This window comes from Galeopterus variegatus, unplaced genomic scaffold, assembly GCF_000696425.1.
Source record: "Galeopterus variegatus unplaced genomic scaffold, G_variegatus-3.0.2 Scaffold3945, whole genome shotgun sequence".
NCBI lineage: Eukaryota > Metazoa > Chordata > Mammalia > Dermoptera > Cynocephalidae > Galeopterus > Galeopterus variegatus.
The window spans coordinates 117,129-143,055 of NW_007730056.1; the positions used below are offsets into that span (position 1 = coordinate 117,129).

General features: G+C 36.6%; 1 protein-coding gene across 1 annotated transcript in view; it reads right to left on the reverse strand.

The window, feature by feature from the left end:
• The window catches only part of PPP1R21 (protein phosphatase 1, regulatory subunit 21), a 64,126-nt gene that overhangs the window by 7,609 nt on the left and 30,590 nt on the right, over positions 1-25,927 (reverse strand). The window contains exons 12-17 of the mRNA XM_008586343.1: positions 24,252-24,388; positions 19,051-19,143; positions 14,987-15,114; positions 12,261-12,413; positions 9,660-9,752; positions 6,995-7,237 (exon numbers count right to left, since the gene is read on the reverse strand). Of these exons, the coding sequence (XP_008584565.1) occupies positions 6,995-7,237; positions 9,660-9,752; positions 12,261-12,413; positions 14,987-15,114; positions 19,051-19,143; positions 24,252-24,388 (847 nt within the window). The remainder of the gene's footprint in view (positions 1-6,994; positions 7,238-9,659; positions 9,753-12,260; positions 12,414-14,986; positions 15,115-19,050; positions 19,144-24,251; positions 24,389-25,927) is intronic.

The following is a 25,927-nucleotide window of genomic DNA, read 5'->3' on the forward strand; positions in this document are numbered from 1 at the left end:
TTTTTTTTTTTTTTTTTAAAGATGACCGGTAAGGGGATCTTAACCCTTGACTTGGTGTTGTCAGCACCACGCTCAGCCAGTGAGCAACCGGCCATCCCTATATGGGATCCGAACCCGGGGCCTTGGTGTTATCAGCACCGCACTCTACCGAGTGAGCCACGGGCCGGCCCGCTGCTAGGTTTTTTTAAAGCTTGCTTTTATGGATTAAAATTTCAGAAACAGTCACAATTATTGAATTCAGATTATGGGAGAATATGTGCTTGGGAACAATGACTTAAGGAAACTACTAGAAACTCGGTTTCAACAGATTCTCTTAATCTGAGATAACACCCAATAAACATTTTAACATATTCTAATAATATCCTCAAGAGTATTATTCTGAATAGTGAGCAGTATATCAATTGAATGTATACTAATGAATGTTTTGCCCACCTATCTGTGAAAGAATCTTCTACGAGACTTTTTTAAAATAGAAGACCCATAATTTTCTACTCAATGAAGCAGGAGTAGCAATTATTCTTTCGCTTTTAGTTAAAAACTGGTTACGATAACATGACAACCATTTAATTTTATATATTCAGATATGACTGCGCTTGATGAAATAAACTGCATGGATGCATTTATTCCACCTCCCCAACCTCACCCCCTTACTCCTGGGTTACAGTTTGAAAATGTGGTACAGCACAAAGGAATATACCTTCAGGAAAATGGTATTACATAAATGGAAGGATAGGTTTTAACATATATCATTGCAACATTTTCTGATATGCTACTAAAAAGAGTATAAACTGAGATATCTGTTTTAGAAAATAATTTGGCAGGACCAGCCCCTTGGCTCACTCAGGAGAGTGCAGCGCTGGTAGCACCGCAGTCGCGGGTTCGGATCCTTTATAGGGATGACTGGTGCGCTCACAGCACTCACTGGCTGAGCGCGGTGTGGCCGGTCTCAAAAAGGACAAAAAATAAAATAAAATAAAAATAAAATAATAATAATAATGTGAAGGTTAATTCTAGGTGTCAACTTGATTAGATTAAGGAATGCCAAGAAAACTGGTAAACCTATCTTTTTTAGGTGTGTCTATGAGGGTGTTTCCAAAAGAGATTAGCATGAGAGCCTCAGTGGAATGGGTGGGAAAGATCTACCCTCACTATGGGCAGGAAACATCCAATCAGCTGGGGGCCCCAAGAAAACAACAACAACAACAAAAACAGAGTAAAAATGACAACTCGCTCTATCCACTGGAGCTGGGATACACTTTTCTCTCTTGTCCGTGGACATCAGAGCTCGAGACTTTTCAGCTTTTGGGTTCCAGGACACCATCAGTTTTCCTGGTTTTGAGGCCTTCGGACTTGGACTGAGTCACACAGGGATCCAGTTTGCAGATGGCCATTTGTGGGACTTCTCTTTACAATCACATGAGTTAATTCCCCTAATAAATCCCCTCTCATATACTTACAACACATCCTATTGATTCTGTCCGTCTGGAGAATGCTGACTAATACAAATAGTAAAAATTCTAATCAATGCTCAACCATAGGTTGACTAAGGTATATCAGATATGGAGTACTATAGAATCAATAACTAAGTTTACATAGTTTTTAATTACAGCATAAATGTGTGCTAACATTATGCTAAAAGATTTGAAATTTTATATAGTACAATCTCAACATGAAATTTTTTTTTTTTTTTTTTTTTTAAAAGATGACCGGTAAGGGGATCTTAACCCTTGACTTGGTGTTGTCAGCACCATGCTCACCCAGTGAGCAAACCGGCCATCCCTATATGGGATCCGAACCTGTGGCCTTGGTGTTATCAGCACCGCACTCTCCCGAGTGAGCCACAGGCCGGCCCTCAACATGAAATTTTGAAGAAAAAAATGTTAAGGGTGGTTTGGCTATTTAGGATCTCATTTTTTTCTCTTCTTTTACTCTAGTATTTTTTAGTTACAATGTACATTATTTTTATACTTAAAATATATATTTAAAAATTCTATTAATTTAAGCAATGCTTTTTACTTCCAGCAGAAAACAAAAGTTTGTGTTGCTTTTGTACTTTTTCTTTCTTGAACTTATTGCTATCTTTTTGACAATAAATAACAGCTGACCGAATGTTTGAATTACAGTACTAGGAATTTTATTGAAAATAATAAGCATTTAATTTTTGAAATGCTATAGGGTTAGAAATAATAAATTTCCATATGATGTTACTTTTTCAGCCTCAAGGTGTCTGAACCAAAGTAATCTCCTGGTGGCTTGTAAGATGAATTTCCTTTGTTAATCAATTAACTCTGAAATAGTTACAGACTTGCACCCAATACCCAAGAGGAAAAAGACAAAAGGTACGGACATACGGTAATGGACACACACACATACACACTCTCAGAGCTACATACTTATTTCACTTAAGCTCAATTAAGGGGGCACGAGGGGCAAAAAGAAAGGCTGAAAAGTAGAAACATCAAGGAAGGCAGAAAATTCCAAGACTCCAGGTCATTTTTGGCAGGAATGTATAATGTACAGAAAGGAAGGAGAATTACATGGTGAAACCTTTCTCTCAGATTGAAATATTCTTCTCCTGCTTGGGCTGCTGTTCATTTTTAAAACCCACTCATGTCATCTCTTCTGTGACATCCTCCTCAACCCCTCCAGGGACCTTCTTTGTGATTCCCCAGTACTCTGTACATATGTCTAGCCAAGCTCTTATTCCATTAGACTGAAAGCAACTAAGGGAGTAATATATTCAGTTATATAGACTAGACTGTGAAAAACAAGAGGAGACAGACCATGTCTTGTTTCTCTAACCCTGACCGTCAAAGACAATGCCTGAAACAGTGGTTCACAGAAAATGTGGCATCTCAACTGTACCTTAAATGCTGGGTAGTTTTGAATTCAAGAAAGTCAAGAAGGACAGAGGAGCTGGAAGGTGAAAGTATGTGAGTACATAGGTGCTAAGAGTTATAAACAGATATTCAGGCAAAAGAAACAGCTTGAGGGCCGGCCCGTGGCTCACTCGGGAGAGTGTGGTGCTAATAACACCAAGGCCCCGGGTTCGGATCCCATATAGGGATGGCCGGTTTGCTCACTGGCTGAGCGTGGTGCTGACAACACCAAGCCAAGGGTTAAGATCCCCTTATCGGTCATCTTTAAAAGAAAAAAAAAAGAAAAAAAGAAACAGCTTGAACACAGAAAGAGAGGCAAAAGTGCAAAGAACGTTATCAGAGATGAGCGTTCATTTTGGGTTTGCACAAGGAAATGAAGAAGATAGGGCTAGAAAGGTAGTTTGGAACTAGGTATCCAAGGACCTTGAATGCCGAACAAATGAGTGTAGTATATTCTATGGATAACAGGGAGATACTAAAAGTCTAGAAGCAAGAAAGTGCGTAATCACTAATACAGATTGAGTATCCCTTAATAATGAAATGCTTGGGACCAGAAGTGTTTCAGATTTTTTCAGGTTTTGGAATATTTGCAGCATACATACTGCTTGAGCATCCCTAATCCAAAAATCTGAAATTTGTATACTCTAGGAAAATTACTCTGACAGCGTTGTATAAGGTGTGTGGGAACAAAGAGACCCTTAAGGGATGCAGATAGTAAGAGAAAAGAAGAAATCAAGGCTGTGGATACATACAGGCTACTGTTGGGGCTCAAAAAACAATATCCCAAAATGGTGTTTTGGCATGCTGACTGCTTTGAAATGAAGCACACTGGAAGAGACTCAAAAGTAAAGTCTTTTTTTCCTTCTCCTACCCTTCTTTCTCCTGCTTTCCTTCCTCCCCCAATGCAGGCCAAAGCAACTAGAATCCCTCTTCCCTAAAGCAGGTCATAGGAATTAGAACCCATCTCCCCCAAAGCCAGCCATAAAATCTAGAAATATTACTGTAAACTTCCCCAACCTTTTTTGTTTAGGAGCTAGCCACAGAGAAATTTTCTGACCTACCTTTGTCCAACATTACGTCGTAAGACCCTCATTTCAGAGAGGACCTACCCCATACCTGGGAGGAAGAGATGTTATAGCAGAGAAGCCAAGAAGAATCCAAATAGACAGGCCTTGCTGGGTTTTCCCACTCAGTCTATTACTATTAGATCATTCTCTTTTTGTCCAATAACATTTCTACACAGCTGTCCATTCTTCATTGAAACAAAACAGAAAAATAGACAGTATTCCCTGGGTCTTTGGGTTTTCATTTCTGAAGGCTCCCATATTACATAAAACTTTAGATTAAATAAAATTTTTATGCTTTTCTCTTGTTAACCTGTCTTTTGTAATAGTAGTTTCAGTGTGACCCTTATGATGGAAAGGAAAGGAACCACACCTCTTCTACCCCCACACTAGATAGATGACTTAAAATAATAGTAACTTCCAAAAGCAAACAAAGTCATCATCACTAACAGCCCCATGATGTTCAGTACTAAAGGTTTTTCATGTCCCTGGAAACTTTTCTCACTTACATATATAAGAACAGTGCTTTCCATTGAAAATGTTCAAATAAAAAGATAGTCCTCAATTTTCAGCAACTGACATTAATGACTCAAATATACCAGGGTTACGAACTTTCAGCACCTCAGAAAGGCAAGTGGTAAACAAATGAGTTTATATCAGCCAGTCTGTTTTCTGATACCAATCAGAGCACAACAGGGCCATGTTGGTTAAGAGGGCGGGCTGTGGACCCAGATATCCCATCACTTACCAAGTGTGAGTTATTTCTTCGTTGCTCAGTTTTCTCAAGTGTGAAATGGGGATATGAAGTATCTACAATCTCACAGTGCCTACAATCCTATGTGAGGACTGACTGAGTTAACACATTGAAAAGTCCTTAGATCCATGCCTGGCACACGATTACTGCCATCACCACCATCATTAGCAGTGTCCTCCCTGGTCTAGTCTGGTTCCACAGTTGCTCCCTGGCCACCACGAACTCTACTGCTAACACAAGTGAAAGGAGAGGAAAGGAATGGATACAGGTGATCAGAAAGAGAAGGGAGAAAGAAGACAGACATAATGGAAAACAATCTAACCCTATCAATGAGACAGACTCGGAAGTAAAGTCCAAAGATGAGAGAGTGGGGGCAGTGCTGCACTGTCTCAAATGCCATTTGCCAGAGGTCACAATGTTACTATTTGCTCGATGTTCTCATTACTTCATGTACACACTGTAGCTAAATGTTAAACCACTGGCATGGGAGTGAATGCAGTCATCTTGCCCTATCAAAGGCAGCATGCAGGACTTGTGGCTGCGTGCCACAAGACCTGCCATGAGGACACTACAAGATCATCCTGTGAGTATGACGGCTATTCAAGTCAAAACTCTAGGAAGTTTGGTTTTTATTTTTTGCTTTTCTAAAAATTATAATTCCTTTTTTCTCTCCAACATTTTATTATGAAAAATTTCAAACATACAGAAAAGTGGGGGTGGGGGGAAAGTACAGTAAACGTGTGTATCTACTATCTAGATTCAATAATTGTTAACACACTACCTTACTGTATTGATCTGTGCATATATATTTTTTCTGAATAATCTGAAAGTAAGTTGCAGATATTATGATATCTGACCCAAAGTACTTTAACGAAGATATTCTCCTAAATAATATTACTTACTACCATCCATGCCTAGGAAAATTAAAAATCATCTGAGGTTCTGACACTGTTGAAATGCAATGAGGTCTATTTACATCTTGAAAATAAAAGCTGGTTTGTATATTTTAAATCAGGTAGAAGGTAAATCTGACAAGGACCATGACTTGCTCTTCAACAGCATCAGTGAACTACAGGGATAAAGTCAGCAGAAAGTGCACACCTTAGTACAGGATCTTCCAGAAGCACCATGGCTCTCCTCAAGTTCCTCAAGAAATGCTTATAAAGGACTGGCTAGTTAGCTCAGTTGGGAAACCGTGGTGCTCATAACACCAAGGTCAGTGATTCATATCCCCATACTGGTCAGCCACCGAAAAAAAAAAAAAAAGAGCAAGAGAGACATGCTTGTAAAAATACACTTAAAGAGACTCTTGATTATAAGGATTTTTTTCTTCCTTCCTGATATCTCCTTTCTTAGATTTTCCTAATTTTTTTTTTTTACAGTGGGCAGAATATTATACTTAGAACACTTTTTTAAAAAGTAATTTTGAATTCTCTAATGCCAATAGAGATGTTTCTTCACCTCCTAAATCACTGCAGTTAAAAATATGACAAGAACTATAAAGCTGCAAGATAATTTGCCAACATACTGCCTAATAAATAAAAAAAAAAATTAACCTCATGGCTTTCTGTATTATATGTATGTTATCAAGCTTTATCCTCTCTAGAAATACATCATATATTTGGTTTAAAATGGTATTTGTGGCCACTTTTATAAAAAGTTCGGCATTTGATTCTTGGTTAGAAACTACATGCTTTTATAGAAAAACAATTAGCTTAAATTTGACTTACTATGTCTTCCAGGAACACAGCCCTCACCATGGGGAAGTCTCATGTAAAATCACTTTTTAAAGGAGATACTCTGTTTACTAACAGCTTATTTCTAGAGCACATGAATCATTCCTGTTATAAACTGACATGTAATTAGATGGTTGCTATGGTCTAAATGTTTGTGTCTCCCAGTAATTCATATGTTGAAATCCTAACCCCCAAGGTGGTGGTATTAGGAGGCAGGGCCTTTGGGAGGAAATCTAATGGGATTACTGCTCCCTACAAAAGAGACCCCAGAGAGCTCATTCACCCCTTCTGCCATGTGAGAACGCTGCAAAAAGGCTGCTATCTATGAAAGAGGAAACAGACCCTCACCAGATAGTGAATTTGCAAGTTCCTTGATCTTGGACTTCCCAGAATCCAGAATTGTGAGAAATAAATTTCTGTTGTTTATAAGCCACTCAATTATAGAATTTTGTTATAGCAGTCCGAAAGGACTAACACAATGGTTAACATTGAACACTAGGTTAGATTCTTACCAATTAGTATTAAAAAAAGAAAACTGAGGGCAACAAAGAAGACACTTACCAGACTTGTGCTCTGAACGGCCTCCAGCACAGCCATGGCTGCAGCTTCATCCTGGCCAGTAGCATTCAATACGGCAGTGTTTTCCTGGGCCAGCCCAACCAACTGCCCACTACTTGTACTCTTCAGCTTATCTGCAATTCGCTGGTTTTCTTTCTCTAGCTTGATTTTGGCTAGTTGTGCTTCCAACATCCAATGTTCTTTTTCCTGCTCTAGTTTAGAAATCTTTTCCAAACTCTGCTGAACCTTGAAAAGTAACAAGAGTTTTGCATCTTAGAGAATAATGCATACAAAATTTAGTGGCCAAAAAAGTAGTTTACAGAATGTAAACCCAAACTACGTCATAGAGATAAAAACAATAAAGCTTGACCCTGAAATAGGGAGAGATCTATTAAACAGATTTCAAAAAGCACAACTATAAATTGAGAAATTGAACTGGAGTAAAAGAAAAAATCTCTACTCATCCAAAGACATCATTAAGAGAGTGAAAAGGAAAACCAGAAAGTGGAAGAATCTATAAAGCATGTATCCAACAGAGATCTAATATCCAGAATATATAAAGAATTCTTGCAAATCAATTGAACTGGAGTAAAAGAAAAAATCTCTACTCATCCAAAGACATCATTAAGAGAGTGAAAAGGAAAACCAGAAAGTGGAAGAATCATAAAGCATGTATCCAACAGAGATCTAATATCCAGAATATATAAAGAATTCTTGCAAATCAATAAGAAAAGGCTAGCCAACCTAACAGAGAAACAGGCAAAAACAACATCAACAACAAAGGACTTGAATGGTACTTGAACAAGACTATAAATATATAAGAAGAGGGTGCTCACTTTCACTAATTACCAAGGAAAAGCAATTTAAGCCACCCTTTCAATTAAAATTAAAAAGACAGAAAATACAAAGGTGGGCATGTTTGTGGAGCAATTGGAACTATCACACAGCATTGAATAACAGAAGCCAGTTCTGAAAGAGTATACATAGAATAACTGCATTTAATAAAAAGGTCAGTATTAGGCAACAAAACTAATCTGTAGGGTTAGAATGCAGGATGATATTTACCTTTGAGGGGGAGGAGAATAGTAACTGGAAAAGGGCATCAGGAAGGCTCTGGGGTCCTAGTATTTTTCCTAAGGTATACCTTACATGGAGAAATGTCTTTTTATTTTTTTTTAATCTAAGTGCTGGTTATATGTGTTCACCTGTGATAGTTCATTGGAATGTACATTAATGATCTGTATATTTTTCTATAAGTATGTTGTACTTAAATAAGAAGTCGAAGAAAAACTAATTCTCAGGGCAAATAAAGGCTTGAGAATTATAAAAATAATAGCAATCTTATAGTGAATTCTAAATGTTTTATCAATTATCATGATTGAGCAATTACCATGTTCCAGGCACTGTTCCTCCCATTATCCTACTGAAACTTCTTAATAGTCCTACAATTCTTATCTCCCAAAGGAGAAATCTAAGGCTCCCAGAAACTCAACCATCTGCTAAGCTAGCAAATGGCAGAGCCAGGATTTGGGACCCATCTGTCTGGCTCACGAGTCTGATTCTTTTTGCTGTATCACACTGCCTCCCATTGGCTCAACTAATCCTTACAAGACCCTGAAAGGTAGATATTATCCTCATTTTAGAGAGGCAGAAAGTGAGACCCAGAGTGCTTATTAGACTAGCCTGCAAGCTGGTCAATGGCAGAGTAGGAAAAGCATTAGCTTTGTCTTCTTTTTTTTTAAAGATGACCGGCAAGGGGATCTTGACCCTTGACTTGATGTTGTCAGTACCACACTCACCCAGTGAGCTAACCGGCCATCCCTATATAGGATCCGAACCCATGGCCTTGGTGTTATCAGTACCGCACTCTACCGAGTGAGCCACAGGCCGGCCCAAAGCATTAGCTTTGAAGTCAGACAGTTTGGCCACTTAATAGCTACTTTGGATAAAGATTATTAATGTCTTTGAGTCTTAGTTTTCTCACATAAAAAAAGAAGAAAATCCAAAATTAATTAAGATATTATGTTTTTCAAGGAATCATTTTGTGGAGTAAATTTTCAGTTCCAACACCCTAGTGCATTAGTTGAAAAGATAAGTGATATGTTTCCAATGAAAATAAGGTCAGCATAGAAAAAACATTGTCTCAGGTGAATTTATTTGTGTCCCCTTTAATACAAATGTTTCCAAAACTAAAAGCAAGCCAGATACTAAAGTAAATAAATCTCTGACAAAACCTAAATTGGTGTTAGTTTGTACCAATTTCTGTAAAAGACAGTAAACCTCCCCCTCTCACCTACTCCCAAATTCAACTGATCAACTAAATACTGGAAAATTTTCATTCCTGCTCATTTAATGAAAATAACTCACTGAGTCTCTAGTCCCCCTCCCCTTTTTTGCCTTAATATTTCTAACACTTAAATTTAGTGCCTAAAGAAAGAATGAATCATCATGGCCAAAGTGTGTTATTACTTTGGTCCAATTTAACACCAATTGAATCAAGATGACTTAGAGTATCAACACGTTTTTCAATGAATTATGCATATGGTGCTTTTTTTTTACATGTTTACTTATGTAGTCTGTTGAATCACTCTATATATTTTAAAAACCTCCTCCCGGGGATTTAACATCTCTGCTTTCAACAGTTTCCCTGATTTTCCAAGTACCATACCTGTTGGGCAAGGCCTTCTCGACTTTCAGTAGAGCTGAGAAGAACCCGGCGGTTTGCCAGTGCTTCTTCATAGGGCACAGACTCCAAGAGGGGCTATGGAAAAAGCATCAAGAGAATCAAAGAAAAAATTGTATCAGCCCCCCCAATCCTACTTACACAAATAAGAGTGCTAAATACAGTATGATAATAAATTCAGATGTATGCCAACATAGATTATTTCCTTCAATGCATGTGAAAAGAAAAAAAAAATTTTAAAGAAAAATAATGAAGGAGAACTTATCATACCAATTATAAGCTACACTAACTAAAACCATATGGAATTGCACCAAAATAGACAGATGAAGGACAGAATAGAAAATCCAGAAATAGACAAAAGCAAACACAAAAATTTATTGTGTGACAAATATTGCATTTCTAATTCAATGGAGAAACAATGGACTGTATAAATGATGCAAGGACAACCAGGTAATTATTTAGAAAAAGAATTATTTAGATACTTCTTTCACATCTTCTATCAGAATAAATTCTACATCTATTAAAGATTTAAATCTAAAATTTTAGACTGAAAAAATACTGGAAGAAAATATAGGTGAATATCTCTGTAACCTTGGAAAGTATCTCTGGCTAAGAATAACAACAAAGAAGAAAAAGACCTGTTTATGATATAAAAATCAAAACTTCTATTTTAAAAAAAAGACTACTGCAAACTGGGAGAAAAATTCTCCCCACATAAACACATGATTAAAATCCTTACTATATAAGGAGCTCTTTCAACCCTAATTAGAAACATTTATTTAAAAATAGGTAAAAGACCTGAACACAGAATTGACAGAATAAATACAAATGATAACTATGAAAGGATGTTCCACATCATTAATAAGCAAAGACATGCAAATTAAAATAACATAAGAAACCTCTCCTCTCTGAGATTGATAAATATTAAATTTATGGTTCAAATTTATATTTCTATTGCTGGTAAACTATAAATAGGTAGCCTTTCTGAAGTATAGTCTGGACAAATGTGCCAAATCTGAAACATTCATAGACTTTGAACCAGCAATTCTATTTTGGGGAATTAATTTTAAAGATACAATTAAAACAATTAGACAAATATAAGAAGATAGGTAGCCTTATACATTGCTAGGAGTGCCCTTCAGAGTACTTACTTGAAGGGCAATTTGGCAGTAACTATTAAAATTTTAAATGTATAAACCATGTGTGGCCCAGAACATTCTACCTCTCAGTATTCCACACGTGCCCAAGAAAACCTTTACAAGACACTGCAGTATTATCATCACAGTAAAAGAACAAAATCAACCCAAATGCCCACCAATTAAGGGAAACCTAAACAAACCATGGAATATCCATATTATAGAATTCCATGCTGTATTTAAAAGGAATATAGTAGGCACCACATGTACTGATATAGACAGATCTCTAAAACAGATTTTAAATGAAAAAACAAATTGCACAATGAGCCATGCATTTAGGTTAAAAAAGAAAAAGAAAGAAAGAATATTCTATATATTGTTTCCAGGTTTATACAGATGCTTACAAATGCTGAAAAGCCTGAAAGGTTACACAGCAAACTGATTACTATGGTTAACTCTGAAGAGAAACTGGAACTGGGGATTATAATTTACCTGTAATGTTCTAATTTAATGTGAGACGTGTTTATGCACTGTGTAATTAAAAATTCAAAAGAAATGAAGAGAAAAAAGTAAAATGCACAAAGTTGCATATGCAAGAACACACACTGTAGCATTGCATGTAATAGTGAAAAACAGGCAATAACCTAAATATCCACCAGGAATGGACTGGTTGGTTAAACTACACACATACAGAATGGGATACTGTAAGGGTATTAAAATGATTACAGAAATTGATATTATACATATATATTTTTAATATATACAAACATATCCAAAATATATTAAGAGAAAAAAAGATTCTAAAATAGTATATGCAACTAGATACATTTTGCTTGTTATACAGTGTATGTGTGTGCACTCACACAATAAAATTTTTTTGGATATAGATATACTCTAACAAAGTTAAGACTAGCTACATTTGGGTGGTGGGATTTGAGGTGATCATAATTTTCTTTTTAATGTACTGCTGTATCTTATGATTTATTTATTTATTTATTTTTGCAATGACCACATATTCTTATTACATTCAGAAACTTTGAGGTGATCATAATTTTCTTTTTAATGTACTGCTGTGTCTTATGATTTATTTATTTATTTATTTTTGCAATGACCACATATTCTTATTACATTCAGAAAAAATTATAGACATTTCAATTTATTATTTTTTTTTCTGTTTCTACAAATTTAAGATTTTCTGAAGTTTGATATTTATTGACTGCCTGGCTATATCACCCCAGGCACTCTTACAGGCAAAGCCACTTATCAGGTAAGGTTTGGGTCTCTATCACCTCCTCTTTCCCCAAACCTCCCCGTGGCAACAATCACCAACCACCTGCACCCCCAAATTGTGTAAAATATAAACAGTATAAACAGTGGAAAAACTCTTGCCATTCTCTAGAATGATTCCTGATTTTTCCTCTGATTTAAATGTTAACAGCAGCTCACAAACCTTTCTCAAGGCCTTCATATAAGCAGCAGCTTTTTTCTTGTACTGTAGCATGCATTCGGCTGATACAGGACTAATGAATCCACTCGCTGCCTTAGGCCCATAGCTCAGTGAAGCAATGAAGTATTCCACATTGTTGCTGAAGAAAGATGCTATCTAAATGCAGTGTGACAAGAAGACAGATTTTGTTCTCCAATAATATATCTAAAATACATATCTAACAGCTTTCAGAGCAAAGTTTAAAGATGCTGAGACTGAAAATGATATTTCAGCACTTGCACAAAAGCCCACATTTATTTGAGAAGAATACCTAGGAAATGATTTATAATAAAAAGAGGATACCATATAAATATCAAGAACCAACTTCTGACATGTCCTACTCTAGATAATTTCTATCCTTTCTGTAAACCAAAACAGATTCTGATTTATTCTGTAGTGGACTTTCATGAGCTGTTTACCTCATTAATTTCTGCCACTGCTCTCGAAATATCCATGTTTGGATTTATACATTCTACTTGTATTTTAACTTTGAATATTTCATATTCCAACAGAACACATGATATAAGCATATTGAATATGTAATCTCCACCCTAAATTTAATTCTGAAAATCTCTATTTCTAAATTATAAATATAATAGAGAAAAGACTGAAAGTCCAGTAGACTCTTGTCATTTAAAGATTTAACATCTGTTAAATCTATATAAGCAGCCACAAAAATCCATGAATGTAATATTGTTGGGCCATAATTTTGTATCTACAGTGCTCTACAAAATGGTGATATAAATAAAAATGTCCAGCTAAATGTCTTAGCCAGAAATATTAACGTCTTGGATACATAAAAGAGCATTCTTTTTTGATAAGAAAAAGTGACTTGTGAAACAGTATTCTATCTTTGCAAAAATTGCTCAAAAATTAAGCAATTAATCACTAGTGGTCTGAAAAGTTATATTTTTCCTTTATGTTTTCCTATATCAAATGAAATTCTGTCTTAGGTAGTATTCAATGAAATGAGAATTCCAAAAATCTTGACCTACATATTCCTTGTGAATAATATGGATGTTTGTATTTAGGTCATGGTAGTATATGGTCAGGTTTATATTCTTCCTCTTTCTAATATATCTACAATTTCCAAACTTTCTCTAATATGCATATGCTACATTTTCCTACTGTTTATTTTTTAATTACAAACTGCAAATTCAGTTTAATCAAATCACATTATCTGTCACCAAATAACATTAGTTCAAATACCTATTTTAGTTAAAAACCATCAATATAGGAAAAATACCTTCTTCTGGTGTACAGTAGTGCTAGACATCTGTAATTAACAATAATTTGTTGTATGCTCTCAAATAGCTAAAAGAGAGGAGCTTAAATGTTCTCATCACAAAGATATGATTAATTTTTGTGATGATGAATTTGCTAACTACTGTGATTTGATCATTATACATTTTATACATGTACTGAAATATAACTCTGTATCCTATAGATATGTACAATCAATACATTTCAATTAAATTTTTAAAAGTCTACAAAAATCCCAGAGTAAGGATCAGATATCTTTCCATAAGACAACATTTTAAAGTTTCAGGCAAAGCAAAGCTAAAATAAACTGTGAAATATATACATATTTACTATTTCAGAGTTCTAATAAAAGGCAGCAGAAGCAGACTCCTGCAAAATGACAAGATTCTTTTTCCAGTATTTTTCTTAATTGAATCAAAGTTAGGATTATCCTCAGAATTTTCTGGCATGGCTTGGATGAAGGAGGTAAAGACAACACATTTTAATCTTGGCCCCGCACTATAGTCAATTGGTCACAAAGACTGGTCCAAGTTTGACAAAGATGACATTGAATGTCTAACATGATCTGTGATCATTTCTGATTAACTTATTCCACTTAAAGAAAATTTGTACCTTTTATGGTCAACCTGTCAGAAAAAGAATGGTATATAAATACAGATATAGAGCTTAGCATGTCTTTGAGAAATTATGTTGAGTCCAATGAAAAAAATGGGCTAAGATAGTTCTAAATACAGTCTTCTTGTTTTTACACATGCAGAGTTCTCAGAGAAATCTTAATCATTAAAGGTGTTGATGACAGCTGCATGAACACATACCCTGAGAATGTGACTTCTGTCTCAACCAGAGTATCCACAAAGGATTTTTAAAGAAATTGCACTTTGGTCAGTTTATAATAATATTTAAATGCTTAATGATCCAAATGATCATTATCTAATATTAAGAGTTCAATGAAAAGACACATGTTGAAGTCATTTTAAGATAGAAAACGACAAAAGCAGCATTATCCATAAGAGTTACCAAAAAACAAACAAACCAAAAAATAGGAGGGAAAAAACTCAAAATATTAATGGAAGCTGTCATGGGATTTGTTTTTTATTTTTATTTTTCTGTATGTCCGTAATGTTCTATATATCAGACCCTTTATATACACAAGCATCTACATTGAAGCCATCTAGAATCTTCAAATCACACAACATTGCATTAAAATATAAACAGTGAGTGATCTACTCACTCATTGCAAATACTGAACAGTCATTACCTTATTGTTTTAAATATTGGGTAGGAAGAAAGAAAGGGGGGACAACTTTATTTTACAAAAAAAAACCCTATATTCCAAAATCCTTGCACAAATCAATTTTCTTATGTCATTTTTTTTTTAAAAAGCATATTTAAGAATTGAACATTAGTATAAGCCAGAGGAAAAGTACCTTTCCTGCTCCATTTGTTAATGCCACTACTGATGACAGGATACAGTCATTAGTTGTTATCAGTTTCTGTGTTGCTGTTGGAAGTTCATGCTCTATAGTAGCTTTTTGACTATAATGTTTAGAAATATCTAAAAACAATCAAACGAAAACATTACTATCTATACACAAGTCACATACAGATAACCAGCCCGTTCACTTCTCATATCTACTCTTACAAATTTATAAAGTAAATTCAGCAAAGAATGGTCCCAAATATCAGAATTGTGCTGAATATCAATTAGGTCACAAATCCATGTTGAAAGAACAGAAAAAAGTGAAGGTCTCAATACCATCTTAGCTGTCTTTACCACAGCCACCAGCTTGTGGGTTTAAGTCTTCCTCATTTGAATATCAGTTCTTTTTCTAGCATCAGGTAAATAACTCTGACCAGTACTTACCAGTTAAAAACCATTGTTTTGATAGTTTAGGAGGCACTAATGAGAAATTATCTTGTACTTATATAAGCAATCCATGAGGCTGGAACAGAATAGCCAATGTAGGCATATGCCCCACAATCCGTAGCTAGTTGGACCTTAGCTAGTTTGCTGGTACACATCCTAACTAGCAATGAGAAATGCCTGCATAGCCTAAAAAGGTTTGGATACTCCGGTGTCTGACTTCATGTGTTATTCCCTTCAGTCCAAGAATATTACAATAAAGGCCTATGTTTAGAAAAGCATAGAAGAGTGGCTTAAATTTAAAAGGATTAAGAGAAACTGCTGTAGGTGAGAGAGCTCAACCAGGTAAACTTTGGAGTTTTCTGGGTCTCTCAGTTATAATGATTTTGTCCTGGAAATAAGGGAAAATGGGAGAATTTTAAGACAATGTTGATTTACAAGGAAGGGTAATTATATTTTTAAGTAATAAAGTGTTTACAATACAGCTTCCTTTAAGTTTTTCAGAATATTTCAGTTAAAGAGCACTAATTATCATTACCAACAAAGCTAAAAACAAATCACAAAACATGAAAATTAACTTTGACAGCAAGTATGTATGCAGAGAATTTCATTTATTCAGAATTTAAAAACTTAGTTGATGTTACACTATAGATAATTAAAAGGGAAAATAAGACTATTTGGAAAGAAATGGTATTTGAGATTTAACTGGATATGATCATGCCATTTTAACACAGAATCACTATGTTCTAAGAATGAAATTATTTTCACTAAAATTTTAAAACTAGGGAATTTTTTAATTAATTTATATATATTTATATACTTTTATGCACCTGTATACACCTTTAATTTAGGATAGTTTTAGATTTACAGAAAAATTATAGAGTTTCTATATACCGCTATACCAGTTTTCCCTATTTGTTAACATCTTACATTACTACGGTACAGCTGTCACAGCAAAGTAACCAACCAATTGGTGTATTACTATTATGTTCAGTATATTTTTTAAAATAAATAATTATCTTCAATATATTCATAAGATATCCAAGTGTATAAAAATTCAGTTAGAATGCTGAATACTTTTTGGATACTGAACTTGCTAGTCCCTAAAGCAGACATTTTCTTTCTGCATACCACAGACAGTTTTATTCAATATTTTAGTGTAAGTATAAAATATAATATTACAACTTGGTTGGTAGGCACTCTCGGTTGATTGGTAGGTAACTGAGGTACTTACGAAAGTACAATACTAAGAACAATGCTGTTGTAGTTTGATTATAATCATTCTCCCGAACCAATTGTTTACTCTTTATTTAGTCCAAATATCTTAATTATTTAAGGTGTTACTTGACATAAATTTTAACTCCAAAAAGTACAAAGAAATCATGTGATCTAAACCACAGATTTATTTTTCCTTTTATGTTTCCCATAAGTCTACCTGCTGTAGACCTCTCGGAGACTAAAGATCAAACAATTCTCATTTAGAATGCCACTTGTTAAAGATTAATTCACTCCCATTTTAATTCCATGTAGGATACATATTTTTATAATTCCCTGTCTCTCTTTTTATACTGAGACCAAGCTACCAGCCAGCCTACTAACTTTCCTTGCTTCCCTCCTTCCTTCCAAATTAGATCAAGCAATTAGTCATGGCAAAGCAGGAGGGAAAGACATTTGAAAAAAAAAAGAGTTCTCTTAAAAACAAAGCTTCTTCTTTTAATGCCAGTTAATGCCCGCTTAGAGTTTTCATGAGAAATACACAACAGTCTTCCAAGCTAGGTAAGAAGACAGACTTGAACTATAAACCTAGCAATAGGACCCCATAATCTGCTTGCCAAACATCCTTCATGTTTCCCATTGTTCTTTCGTTTTTACGTTAATTTAAGGACAGAAACAAGTACAAGAAAAAGAAACAAGTATACGGCCTCTGACCCTCCCATAAGCTCCATCATGTCATGCCAAATAACAACAGTAACATTCTTTGATTTGAACCACTTGACATCTTCTCGATCTTATATAATGTATGAACAAAAGCATCCTTAGAAAACTTTGTATATTATAGATGAATTAAAATAGCAATATAAATAAATCAAGAGATTTTTATGTAAATAAAACTTTAAGACCTCTTCGAATGGATAGCTACCTTCCACTGCTCTAGCACTTACTATTTAGAAATTCTGGAGAAACCACTAGCAGGAATAAACCATAATATCAGCATAGGAAAATTTAAAAAACAAAACAAAACAAAAAACCCATAGCCACATAGGTACTTGGGGTTTCAATGGCATGGTTTTAGGTTAAGTAAAGTTCTGGAATGGAGGACTACAGCTAACTCTTAGCTCTTCAAACCAAAATCTGAAGAAGAAAAAAGCACTGTCCCTTGGGTTTTTTTTACAGACCAAACTAAGTTCTGCAGTGTTGGAGATGCATATTGTCAACTACCACCCAGACTACCTATCCAAGATGTGATTTCTGAAACCACTGCTAGTTCCAGAAGTACAGTGACTTTTAAAGTTCCTTATAATTGAAGACAGGCCATGGCAAGGCCAGTTCTCCAGACTGAATGGTAAAGTGGTGCTTAGCAATACTGCTGAGACTAAGAATGAATCCCAGTGCGACAGGGATTCATGCACTATCATCTACGCACTATAATCTATAAGGGGACCCCAAATACACCCCTCTTACACATATTATACAACACAGTTTTAAGTTTTTAAAAATTATTTTCTGTGAAATTAGTGATTGTTCCTTAATTGTTAACACCACCACAATGAATCATCTAGGCACCTGGGCTATTTCCATTAGCCCTTAACAATTGCTCCTGCCCTCTCTTCCTTTCGCTACCCCAATGGTCCCTTAAAAGAAAAGAAAGGGGGGAAAAACCGAGAAGCAATACAAGGCTGTAGATTAGGCAGGACTCAATCACAGGCTAAGATTGCTTTAAAAGATTCCCCTCTGCCCTTCAGCAGACTATATTCTTAGGAGCACAGAGGCAATTGAAAACTTACCAAAGTTTAAGAACAGATCTTCATTTCTTAAGGTATAAAGAAAAAGACAGGAGTTAAAACAGGCATTCTAAACATAAAAATGCACAGGAGTGTGGAAAATTAGCATATTCTTTTTGAGAATTTTAAACCTTGGTTTCCTCAATTCTTTCATGCTTGAGCTCTAAGAAGTGCAAAGTATTTTGCTAAATGCCTCTGAACAGCATGTCTGATTTGGTAAAATTCACACACCTGCCTTACGTCAGTGTAATGTATTTTTGGCTAAAGTACTGCGCACAAGGATTTCTCTTCAGCACTTTGTTTACCTTCAGAAATGAAGCAGATGGAAAAAGCAGAAGGCAGTGAGCTGTGCACTTCAATGTAAGCCAAACACTACTAAGCCTTTATCTCAGGTCTATTACTGCACAAGGATTTCTCTTCAGCACTTTGTTTACCTTCAGAAATGAAGCAGATGGAAAAAGCAGAAGCCAGTGAGCTGTGCACTTCAATGTAAGCCAAACACTACTAAGCCTTTATCTCAGGTCTATTACCCTTGGTAGTAGGTAGTACTTATTTAAATCTCATTCAGGTATTTCTGAGAAAGTGGGAAGAAGGTTTTAAGCATATATTCTTTTTCAAGACTCACCTTTCATGACATCATGAAATCCACGCAGAGCAGCACCAACATTTGTTAAGACAGAACTGTAGTTTGTCTGAAGGAGTCCATCCGGCTCTGTACCTAGGAAACCAAAATCATAAACGTAAATATTTTCCTGCAAAGTTGACCCCCTACCATCTCTCACTACTTTGGGGAAGATAGAAAATGAAGGTTGCTTGTAATACATCAGAAATAGTGGCTCTTAAAATATTTGCAGATACATTCAGACATATTGTGATAAACATAGATACATCTAACTGACTTGCATCTCCCATGTCACCAATATTTTTAAAGGTTAAGAATCAAAATTAAATTACTAAGCAAAATTATGTCTGTAGGGAAAAATGTAGGAAAACGGTCAGAGCCCCTCAGATGATCAGAATCTTGCCGAGCATTTGATGTAAATATGCGCATGTGCCCAGCTGTTACTTGGTTATTGTCTAATGTACTTGCGCATGTGCATCCAGGTGTCCTGGGTTATGGACTTAAGTGTAAAGGACAAGTGGCTCTGATCCACGGGGCCCCCCCACCCCTGGGATGCCCCCGGGGGGGGGGCAAGGGGAGGTCACTACTGATGCTGGAGGCTGTTGCTGTCAGGGCCCTCAGGACCCTCCCAAAAGCCGCCACCACCACTAGACCTATAAGCTGGTGGACCTGTAAGCTGCTGCTGCCGTTGCTGAGTACTGAGCTTGTGTCATCTGCCAATGGCTCCCGGGATCTTTCCCAATTACCTAGCGTGGACCTGCGTGTGAGGGGTCTGGTGACCCAGTCTGTACAATGGGTTTGAAAGGTCTGAGCCTTAGCCCTGACAATACAAATAGAAACTTAGTATAACTAAAATAATGAAACATTTTGGCTTTAGTTATGATTTGCCTTACTCCACAACTGGCCGTAGTCCTGTAGCTTTGCAAAGACCTTCGTGATTCTTTCTGAAATGAAAGTCTTTCTGAATCTTGTTACTATGTAACACATTTCTCATCTTTTTTACTCCCTGCACATTATTATTTGTTGGACATCACCAAAACACTATTAGTCAAACATCAGAGTTCCACTTCTGGCATGACAGCATGAGGAGCTCTGCAGACCTGCTCCCCAGTGAAACTGGTGAAAATTACAAAAAAACCCACAACCACTTAAAGGCATACAGCAAATGACAAAAAATTTACTCAAGAAAATAAATCTGTAACAACCCAGCAAGAACAGCGAGTCTGTGGTATCTGAGCCAAGACTCATTTCCTTGCTCCCTCCACCAACTCAGGGAGATAGAAACCTCATGCCCAACAGGTACAGCCAAGAATGCAGGACCTCCCTCTCTCCCACCTCCCAGCTGGAGGTCTGCATTTTTCATCTTGCTCCCAGCTACCTACTGCTGAGGCTTAATTCTGGGCAAGTGTGTCCATGAGGTGGTGAGGGTTCCCTTCTTTCTCCTAGCCCCCACTCATGGGACGGAGGCTCTACCTCAGGCATGGTGCTGCTGAGAATACTGGCGCCCTGACCACCCTTGCCACACTTGCCACCCATCAACAGGAGTTCCACACTGAGAGGCAGGCCAAGGTGACGTGGGGCTGCTGCCCTATGCCCTCCACCAAGCCCTCAGCTCCTAACAAGGAGTGTCACTCAGAGTGAAGTGGGGACATTGTCCCCACTCTCAGCACCCCGAAGCAGAATCATGGCTGAGAGATTTGGCTCAGGGGAGAAGCAAGCCTTAAAACAAGAGCTCTGAATCTCTTCTTAAGGAACTAACTTTATTTGCAAGAGTGTGTACGAGTTTAAGCCCAAGGATGCCTTTAAAAAGTAGAGCTTGTAGTGAAAGCAATTGAGAGGAAATTGGTAGATTCATTAGAAATATAAGCTAAACTGTAGGCTGGCTGTTTTACCAGAGAGAACCAGAGAAAGAAATAGCTAAGAAAAGCCCTCTTGGGGTCAGAACAAATCTCAAACGCTGACCTCAAAAACTATATTTGTTAGGTATATAACTGTACCTGTAAAGTAGCCCAAATGTAATTGATTCAGTCTGTGAACAATTTGTGCCCCAAGGAATTTTGAAAACAAGAGAGCAACCAGCCAGCAGGAGCTTAAACCTGAGTGTGATTAGGGAAGGAGAGCCCTGCCAAAACTACTGTCATCCCGGGGTGACTGTGTGCATGCCCAAGGCTGAACCTTTGAGAAGCAACATCAGGGTGCAAAACTTATGCTCTGAAAACTAGAAAATAGTGTTTAACATTGTTAAAATGGTGATGTTCTTTTTATTAGTTTCCTAGGGCTGCTGTAACAAAGTACCATAACCAGGGTGACTTAAAACAACACATATTTATTCTCGCACAGTTCTGGAGGCCATAAGTCCAAAATTGAGGTATGGGCAAAGCCATGCTCCCTCCAAAGGTTCTAGGGGAAAAGTCTTCCTTGCCTTTTCTAGCTTCTATTGGCCCCAGTGTTCCTTGGCCTGTGGCAGCATAACTCTAATCCCTGCCACTGCCTTCAGATGGCCTTCTCCCCTGTGTCTCAGTCTCCAAACCTCTCCCTCCTTATAAGGAGTCCAGTCATTGGATTTAGGGCTCTCTGTAATCCAGTATGACCTCATCTTAACTTGATTACATCTGCAGAGACCCTACTATGGTCCAAATGTGTGTCCCCTCCCAAAGCTCATGTGGAAGTTTGATCCCCAGAGTGGCAGTGTTGAGAGGTGGAGGTTTTGGGAGGTTTGGATCATTAGGGCTATTCCCTCATGAAAGGACTAATCCATTCATGGACTAATGGATTAATGGGTTAATGAATGAATAGGTTATTAGGGGATGAGCACTGGTGGCTTCATAAGGAAAGCAAGTGAGCACGTTAACACACTCATGCTTAGCCCTCTTGTCATGTGATGCCCTGAGCTGCGTTGTGACTCTGCACAGAGTTCTCACCAAGAGCGCCCTCACCACATGTGCCCTCTGGATCTTGGACTTCCCAGCACCCAAAACTGTAAAAAGCAAAATTTGTTTTTTATAAATTACCCAGTGTCAGGTATTCTGTTATAAGCAACAGAAAACTACTAATAGAGACCTCATTTCCCAATAAGGTCACACACACAGGTACTGGGGGACATATCTTTTTGGGGGATACAATTCAACCCACAATATTCCCCAAACTGATCTACAGATTCAATGCAATCCCTATCAGAATCCCAGCTGACATTTTTGTAGAAACTGATAAGCCAATTCTAAAATTCACATGGAATTGCAAGGGACCTGGAACAACTAAAACATTCTTGAAAAAGAACAACGAAGTAGGAGGACTCACATTCCCTGAGCTCAAAACTTACTACAAAGCAAGAGTCACCAAGACATTTGGCACTGGCATAGGACGGACATATAGATCAATGAATCAGAACTGAATCCATACATCTATGGTCAACTGATTCTGAACAAGCGTGCCAAGACCATTCAACATGTTAAAAATAGTCTTGTCACAACAAATGGTGCTAGGACAACTGAATAGCCACATGCAAAAGATGAAGTTGAACTCTTACCTTGTACCATATACAAAAATTAACTCAAAATGGATCAAAGACCTAAATGCAAGAGCTAAAATATAAAACTCTTAGAAGAAAACATATGGGTAAGTTTTCATAACCTTGGATTTGACACTCGATTCTTAGATACGACACCAAAAGCATGCACAACGAAAAAAAAAATTGAAAATTGGACTTCATCAAATTAAAAACTTTTGTGCTTCAAAGGACACTATAAAGAAAGCAAAAAGACAACCCACAAATGAGAGAAAATGTTGCAAATCATAAATCTGATAAGGGACTTATTTCTAGAATATATAAAGAATTCTTACAGCTCAACAATAAAAAGACGACCCAACTGAAAGATGGAGAAAGGATCTGAATAGACATTTCTCCAAAGAAAATATACAAAATGGCCAATAAGCACATGAAAAGATAGTCAACATCATTAGCCACCAGGGAAATGCAAATCAAAACCACAATGAGATACCACTTCATACCCACTACAAACGGCTAAAATCAAAAAGCCAGATAACAGTAAATGCTAGTGAGGATATGGAGAAACTGAAACCCTCATACACTGCTGACAGGAATGTAAAATGGTATAGCACTTTGGAAAACAGTCTGGGAGTTTCTCAAACAGTTAAGCATAGAGTTACCATATGACCCAGCAATTCGATTCCAAAGAAATGAAAAACATGTCCACACAAAAACTTGGACACGAATGTCTATAACATCATTACTCATAATAGCCAAAAGGCAGAAACAACCCAAATGTCCATTACCTGATGAAAAGATAAATAAAATACAGTACATCCATACAATGGAATATTCTTCTACAATAAAAAAGATGAAGTACTAATACATGCTACTACAACTTGGCTGAATCTTAAAAACATTATGCTAAGTCACAAAAGACCACATATTACATGATTCTTTGTATATGAAATGTCCAGAATACACAAATATAGAGACAGAAAGTAGATTAGTAGTAGCTTAGGGATAGGGATGGGAGGAATAGGGGAATAGGTGGGTGATAGCTAAAGTATACAGGGTTTCTTCTTGAGGTGATAAAAATACTCTAAAATTATAGTAATGGGGCACAAACCTGTGAATATACTAAAAACCACTGAATTGTAAACTTTATATTGGTAAATTGTATAGTATGTGAAGAATATCACAGTAAAGCTATTTTTAAAAAATTTTTTTAAAATCACAGTACCAGGAAAATCATGGCATTCTTAAAAACCTCATTTAAACTGATGTCCATTCAGTTACCTGAAAATAGTTTTTTCAAATTAGGTCCAGGGGAAATAAATGGCATTTTTACTACTAAAGCTCTACTATGCTACCTGTTGGAAAGCTACTATAAATTGTTATGATTTAACCCTCTCCATTTAAAAAACGGGAAGGAGAAAAAGGGAGTATTTAATACACGTCCAATGCCTGATATTTTACATTCTTAATTTAACTTAATTATCATAACATTTAAGTCCATTTTATAATGGAATCGCAGAGAGGTAAAGTGTTTGGCCCAAGGTCAGAAACGTATAAGGGACTGCATGATTTGAATTTAAGTTTCTCTGACTCTAGATCCTATGTTCCTCTCACTCTGCCAAGCCAAACAACTTCCCTTTTCCAGCTTCTTGTACTCTTTGGCCCTCCAAGTAGAACCATAAGCAACAAACACACTTACTTGGCAAGGCGAGAAGAGTAATGTAAGTCTGCAGCTTCTCAAACACAGTTGTCATCTTTTTCATGTCCTGGGATAGCTCTAGATTCCTGGCTCTTAATGCAGATGTGCAAAGAGAAGATTCACATTCTTCTTCTAAACTAGGAATGGACAGATTTTTAAAAAGTGAGCATTCTAAACAATTTTCAATTATCTATTGGAAATCATCTAAATTCCCAATGACTATATCCAAAGAGAGACTGTATAAAAATGAATTTGATCTCATTTATATGGTTCTATTTTTTACATCATGATACACATACTACTTGCTACAAATCTAATGGAGTAACAGAGAACCAAATGGAAGAAAAGATAAAGGCACATGCCCACTATCTTTCCATGCTCAGAGCAGCACAAAAACATTAAAATATATTTTTTTAATATTTTAAATATTAAAAATCATCAAAATATTTACAGGAGAAAAATATTTCATAGGCTGAATTCCTAAAGAGATTTAATTAAATAGGAACCAGTACTATTGCCTCTGACATTAGCAGATTGAGTCACTAAGAAACCTTTTCCAGTGTATGCAGTTTCCTAAGCCAAACACATAGGAAAAAACAATCTAGACATTCAAATTTAAAAGTAAATGCTCAACATTCATAAAATACACTTTACCATTTTCAATTTTAGAAAGCTACTTGGAAAAACTTAATTATAAGGTTAAAAAAAATGCAGAGTTTTGGGCCGGCCCAGTGGCACACTCGGTAGAGTGCAGCGCTTGGGAGCGTGGCGGCGCTCCCGCCGAGGGTTCGGATCCCATATAGAGACCAGTCCGCTCACTGGTTGAGCACGGTGCGGGCGCGACGCCGAGGGTTGCGATCCCGTTGCCGGTCGCGGTACAGGCGCGACACTGAGGGTTGCGATTCTGTTACCGGTCACGAAAAAAGACAAAAAGGAAAAAAAAAATGCAGAGTTTTAACAGTCTTTACTAAAAAATGTGTAGGTTTGGATCCCGGTACTAGCCAGGTACCAAAAAAATGAAATATAAAAAATGTGTAGGTAATCAAGTAAAGAAAGGTTTTTACACAAAACTAGAAAAATTTAACACAGGAATCAGAATCATGTCCATTCCCTCTTTTCCACTTTTCTTCTACTTTATTTCCAGCAGACAGTTTCATTCAATTCTAAGCTCATTTACTAACAAACAGATCATCTTGTCAATTAAAGTAGTATTTAAACCAATGCCCCCCAAATTGTCTAAACACATGAATACCTCATGTGGTACAGCTGAAAGTATATGGGACACAACATTCCAAGAATTTAAATCTTAGCTCAAGAAAGGACTTACTCAATGGTTTTTAAAAACATGATTGTGAAAAAATAAAGATAATAAATAAAAATACATAATAGTTCCTAACAGTAAATACTTTCGTAACAGCTCTTAGATTCTTCTTAAACACAAGCCAAATCAAGAAGGTATATTTAATTTTAATGTTAAACTTCTAGAGTCAATTTTCTTTTTTTTTTTTTCCTTTTTGTCTTTTTTCGTGTCCGGCAACGGATCGCAACCCTCAGTGTCGCGCCCGTACCGGACCGGGACCAGCAACGGGATCGCAACCCTCGGCGCTGCGCCCACACCTCGCTCAGCCAGTGAGCGGGAACCGGTCTGTATGTGGGATCCGAACCCTCGGCGGGAG